This window comes from Lolium rigidum, chromosome 3 (assembly GCF_022539505.1).
Source record: "Lolium rigidum isolate FL_2022 chromosome 3, APGP_CSIRO_Lrig_0.1, whole genome shotgun sequence".
NCBI lineage: Eukaryota > Viridiplantae > Streptophyta > Magnoliopsida > Poales > Poaceae > Lolium > Lolium rigidum.
The window spans coordinates 140,278,017-140,283,915 of record NC_061510.1 but is presented as its reverse complement, the minus strand read 5'-3'; the positions used below and the strand labels follow the sequence as shown (position 1 = coordinate 140,283,915).

The following is a 5,899-nucleotide window of genomic DNA, read 5'->3' as shown; positions in this document are numbered from 1 at the left end:
AGAGCGGCAAGACGATGGTGGATTGGGTATGATCTACGCCCATTTTGGTGATGTCTATTTCATAATGGATTATAGTGTATCTATTTGATGATCCATCTTGTTCTATATTTTGTTATTGCATCATGTATTGTTAGATGCTCAACGCCCTCGAGATGTACAAGTACAAAAACGAGGACAAAGACTTCCCCTTCATGCATTGCTTCAACAAGCTAGAAGGTTGCAAGAAATGGGACGACCTCTGCCACACTCTAAACAAGGACATGGTAGAAGGGTCGTTTGATCCAGCCGGCGCCTCCACCGGGCGTCCCATTGGCAACAAGAAGGCCAAGGCCGAGAGGAATGCGGTGCCGGCATTGGCCGCCATGGACCCCTTCCTCGAGAAGATGATAACCTCATTCTCAATGGAGAACAAGGAAGCGACGGATAGGGCCGCTGTCGTGTGGAAGGAAATCCTCGACAAGCAAGACATGAAGATCGAGTTGGAGAGGGAGAAGGTGGAGGCGGCGAAGATTGAAGCTCACACCGCTGCCATGAAGTCTACCAACGAAGCGACACAACTTTCGTTGGCCAAGATGTCTCAAGAATCCAAGATTTCGATGGCCGACATATGGAGAAGATGGACCCGTTGGCGCGGGCGTGGCACGAGATGTACCGCGAGCGCATCGGCCAAGAGGTGCTGGCGGCGCGAGATGCGTTGGCGTCTCCCCCGACACCCTCCACGTTCATGTCTCCGCCGGCACTGTCGACGTTCATACCTTCCCCGGCGACCGTGGATCCTGTTGCAGCGACGGAGCTACCGTCGGGGCTCGCCGACAATGAGGAAGTTGTCGAGGTTGAGCCGCCCATGACCCCGTTCATCTGATCAGTTGGCTTGAAAGCCGAAGTTGTTTTTGCAGCCGGAGACGGCGATTCGGTGGCCGTATGTTGGCCCAAACTTCATATTTAAAAACCTATTCGAATTTGGTGGCCGTGTGTTGGCTCAAACTTTAAATTCGAAAACTTATTCGAATTTCTCTGCTTTTGTTTGACTTTTTATTCAAATCATGTATCGGGGCTGTCGTATGGAGCGCGCTGGTGTGGGAGTAGTTACCCCAAATGAAGGATGCTGTGCTGGCGACTATTTGAGACGCGCCGGTGTATAACATCTATAGAAAAAAAATCCTGTATATACTAGAATCCTACAAATTTACTTTGAAAAACCTATGAATATGAGCCAAAGCCCTTAGTTGACTTTGGAACACATTGGCATGATTCATTTCCTGCGCTGGTTTCAAGACCCAATGACTCCAAGTGCAATTTTAGACTAAGAAGTCTAAAATTTTAGACTAGCTAAATAGCTATGATTTTGAGTGCTCAATTTTTCTCTTGCAGCGCAAAAAGATGACAAGTTTTCGTGTTTTCACAAAGATGACACAAACGGGCATGTGCCCTGTATGAAATACTCGTGCTAGGAAAGAATCCAATGCAGCACAACAGTCCGCCTCAAAAGCACCGAAAAGTTGCGAGATTCCTACTCGCGCGGGCGGGCGGGCTCGGTCCACCACGCCTCCAAACCCCACGTACTCTCGCTCCATGCACTCGGCCCACGCGCCCTAGCCCATCATACCCCCGTACGCACCGCACAACCCACTTTCTTCGCCCTGAGCTCCGGGGCCATCCGGACCGTCCATCACGCTCTACAGCGGCTCATCGCCGTCCGATCGCTCCTGCGTTGCAGCAGCTTTTTTCCCCACTGTTTTCTCGCCAACACACTATACCTACACGGTTCACTTCACACCACGCCTCCGCCCACCGCCCGCTTCCCCTTGCTTCTCCCCCCCACCTGCAACAATGGCGTTCTCCGGTGAGGCGGCGGCGGCGCCATAGGCGTCCACGGCGGAGGTTCCCGTGCCGGTACGTACCTACCTGCCTCTGCTACTTCTCACACCCCGAATCTCCCCAGCTTAATCCCTTACATTAGGCTTCTTCTCCACTTCAATTTTGCAGACGAGAGGAGCGCCGCATTCGAATCCTGGAGCTCGTATTCTGCAGATTTGAGTGAATCCCGTCTCTACTAGCTCGTCCTCTTCCTCGGAATCGCGCTCTCCCCGTAATCTTGCGGGGGCACCCCATCTCTCGTTCTTCCGAGCCCCCCAAAGGCAAAGCCCTCCCTTTTCTTGCTGCCTTGCCATCCGGGATCCAACTCGCAGCAGCAATGCGGCCTCTCCTGCTGCTGCTGCTTCTCCTCGCCCACCTCGTCTTCCCGGCGGCGGCCAAGAACGGCGGCACGGCCTCAGTGGCGGCGCTGAACGACGACGTGCTAGGCCTAATCGTCTTCAAGGCGGACGTGGTGGACCCGGAGGGCCGGCTCGCGACGTGGAGCGAGGACGACGAGCGGGCCTGCGCGTGGGCGGGCGTCACCTGCGACCCCCGCACCGGCCGCGTCTCCGACCTGAACCTCGCCGGCTTCGGCCTCTCCGGCAGGCTCGGCCGCGGCCTTCTCCGCCTCGAGTCGCTCCAGTCGCTCTCCCTCGCCGCCAACAACTTCTCCGGCGACGTCCCCGCCGACCTCGCGCGCCTCCCGGGCCTGCAGCAGCTCGACCTCGCCCGCAACGCCTTCTCCGGCGCCATCCCGGAAGGGTTCTTCGCCGAGTGCCACGCCCTCCGCGACGTCTCCCTCGCCCACAACGCCTTCTCCGGGGACGTCCCGGACGTGGGCGCCTGCGGCACGCTCGCGTCCCTCAACCTCTCCTCCAACCGCCTCACCGGCGCGCTGCCCAGCGACATCTGGTCCCTCAACGCGCTGCGGACGCTCGACCTCTCCAGCAACGCCATCACCGGCGAGCTGCCTGTCGGCGTCAGCAAGATGTTCAACCTGCGGGAGCTCAACCTGCGAAGCAACGGCCTCACCGGCACCCTCCCGGATGACATCGGGGACTGCCCGCTGCTCAGGTCAGTGGACCTGGGGTCCAACTCGCTGTCCGGCGACTTGCCGGAGTCCCTGCGCAGGCTCTCCACTTGCGCAAACCTTGAGCTGAGCTCAAATGCGCTCACCGGGAATGTTCCAACCTGGGTTGGAGAAATGGCGAGCTTGGAGGTACTGGATTTGTCGGGGAACAAGTTCTCCGGGGAGATCCCGGGCTCTATTGGTGGGCTCATGTCGTTGAGGGAGCTGAGGCTGTCTGGAAACGGATTCACTGGTGGCTTGCCCGTGCCAGTTGGTGGATGTAGAAGCCTGGTGCACGTCGACGTCAGCTGGAATTCCCTCACGGGCAGCCTGCCGTCCTGGGTCTTCGCATCCGGCGTGCAATGGGTGTCGGTGTCCGACAACACATTCAGCGGTGAGCTAGCGGTGCCTGTGAATGCATCTTCTGTGATCCAAGGCGTGGACCTGTCAAGCAATTCGTTTTCAGGACACATCCCTTCGGAAATCTCAAAACTGCTGACCTTGCAGTCGTTGAACATGTCTTGCAACTCACTGTCTGGCAGTGTTCCAGCCAGCATTGTGGAGATGAAGTCACTGGAGGTGCTTGATTTGAGTGCCAATAAGCTTACTGGGAGTATTCCGTCCACCGTTGGAGGGAAGTCGTTGAAAGTGCTGAGGCTTGGGAAGAACTCTCTCACTGGTGAAATCCCAGCCCAGATTGGAGATTGCTCAGCCCTCACATCACTGTAAGTTTAAGCACTTCTTTCTGGCTCGATTCAGTTGTCCAGGCCAATATCTGGAGCTGTTCATGTAATTTTGTCTTTTATTTTCTAACTCTCTATGGCACCTTTTACCTTGCAGGGATCTATCACATAACAGTCTAACTGGAGATATTCCAGCAACATTAGCCAATCTCACCAACCTTCAGACCGCTGATTTTTCTAGGAACAAACTCACTGGTGGTCTGCCAAAGCAACTCTCCAACCTTGCCCATCTCATCGGCTTCAATGTTTCACATAACCAGCTCTCTGGGGATCTGCCTCCTGGTAGTTTTTTTGACACTATCTCCTTCTCATCAGTGTCTGACAATCCTGGCCTTTGCGGTGCAAAGCTCAACTCTTCTTGTCCTGGCGTGTTACCAAAACCAATTGTATTGAATCCTGAAACTTCTTCCGATGATCCGCTCGGACAGAAAGAGCCTGTTCCTGGGGGGCTCCATCACAAGAAAACCATACTGAGCATATCAGCCCTTGTTGCAATTGGTGCTGCTGTTCTCATTGCTGTTGGCATCATAACCATTACTGTCCTTAACCTTCAAGTTCGTGCACCGGCTTCTCATTCTGCTGCCGAGCTAGAACTCTCAGATGGATATCTTAGCCAGTCACCCACAACTGATGTGAAATCAGGCAAGCTTGTAATGTTTGGAGGAGGTAATCCAGAATTCAGCGCAAGTACCCATGCTCTCCTGAACAAGGACTGTGAGCTTGGCCGTGGTGGTTTTGGCACCGTCTACAAGACCACTCTCCGAGATGGCCAGCCTGTTGCCATCAAGAAACTGACTGTGTCAAGCTTGGTGAAATCTCAAGATGAATTTGAGAGAGAAGTCAAGATGCTGGGCAAGCTACGCCACCGTAACCTTGTTGCCCTCAAGGGCTATTACTGGACACCATCTCTTCAGCTTCTTATCTATGAGTTTGTCTCTGGTGGTAACTTGCATAAACAACTGCATGAGCCATCTTCTGTAAACTATCTCTCATGGAAGGAAAGATTTGATATCGTTCTTGGTATAGCAAGAAGCCTGGCTCACCTCCACCGTCATGACGTTATCCACTACAATCTGAAGTCAAGCAACATTATGATCGATGGATCAGGCGAGGCCAAGGTTGGGGACTACGGATTGGCAAAGCTACTGCCTATGTTGGATCGGTATGTTCTGAGCAGCAAGGTACAGAGTGCACTTGGTTACATGGCACCAGAGTTCACATGCAGAACTGTGAAGATAACTGAGAAATGTGATGTGTATGGATTTGGGATTCTTGTCCTCGAGGTCATGTCAGGCAGGCCACCAGTGGAGTACATGGAAGATGATGTTATTGTGCTGTGTGATGTGGTGAGGGCTGCTTTGGATGAAGGCAAGGTGGAAGAGTGCGTCGATGAGAGGCTCTGTGGAAAATTCCCTCTGGAGGAGGCTGTTCCTATCATGAAGCTTGGCTTGGTCTGTACCTCCCAGGTTCCTTCCAATAGGCCAGACATGAGTGAGGTGGTGAACATATTGGAGTTGATCAGATGCCCTCAGGACAGCCCAGAAGAAGAATTAGGTTAAGCTCTATCTGCTCTCGTCCCCCTTTTGTCAGTTGTTCCATTTTGGAATCCTTTCTTTGCTTGGCAACGTTTAAATGATGAAAGAAGAGGAAATTCTATCTAGTGTGCTTTAGGTAGTAGGAGCAGAGTGCAAGGCGCCATCCTAGTCTTTTGATAGTCAAGGAATTATGTAATATGCATGCAGTGGCTTCATGGCCTATGGCTGTTGATGTGTTTGACTCTGATCCTCATCAGTGTGATGTCTGTTGTGGATCCTCTCACATCAATTATGTAAGCACAAGACTTGTTTAGAAAAAACCAGTGCTGTGCTGGCTCATATTTGTCTGGGGGCTACTCTTTGAATTGTCTGTCCAGTTATGTACTACTAGTGTGATCATGTAATGCTCTACTTGTGTGTCCCTTTGGTGTGTGCCATTCTAACTACCTATGGCCATCCCGCTGATCTGGTCCTGCCATTTCTAGCTACAGCTGTAATTTAGAACCGATATGCAATTGAGTGGTGATAAAAAAATTATGTACATTTTCATTGTTTTCTGTGAAATACAAACCATTTTAGTAAAGCCTTCTCTGAGAAACTCCCTTTTCTCTTTCAAGAGGAAAGAAAATGATTTTTTTCATGTGTGTCGTCAATTTCTTGCCCAGTAGCATCTGTCATCTGTTTCAAAAACACCA

The 5,899-nt window shown here is 52.3% G+C and overlaps 1 protein-coding gene across 1 annotated transcript; it reads left to right on the top strand.

Annotated features, from left to right (window-relative positions):
- The first annotated feature begins 2,194 nt into the window (after nt 1–2,194).
- LOC124695575 (probable LRR receptor-like serine/threonine-protein kinase IRK) lies at nt 2,195–5,228 on the top strand. Its single transcript, XM_047228402.1, has 3 exons — nt 2,195–3,128; nt 3,198–3,651; nt 3,767–5,228. Exons 1-3 carry the CDS (start codon nt 2,195–2,197, stop codon nt 5,226–5,228), a joined length of 2,850 nt encoding a protein of 949 aa, XP_047084358.1.
- Nucleotides 5,229–5,899: the final 671 nt, after the last annotated feature.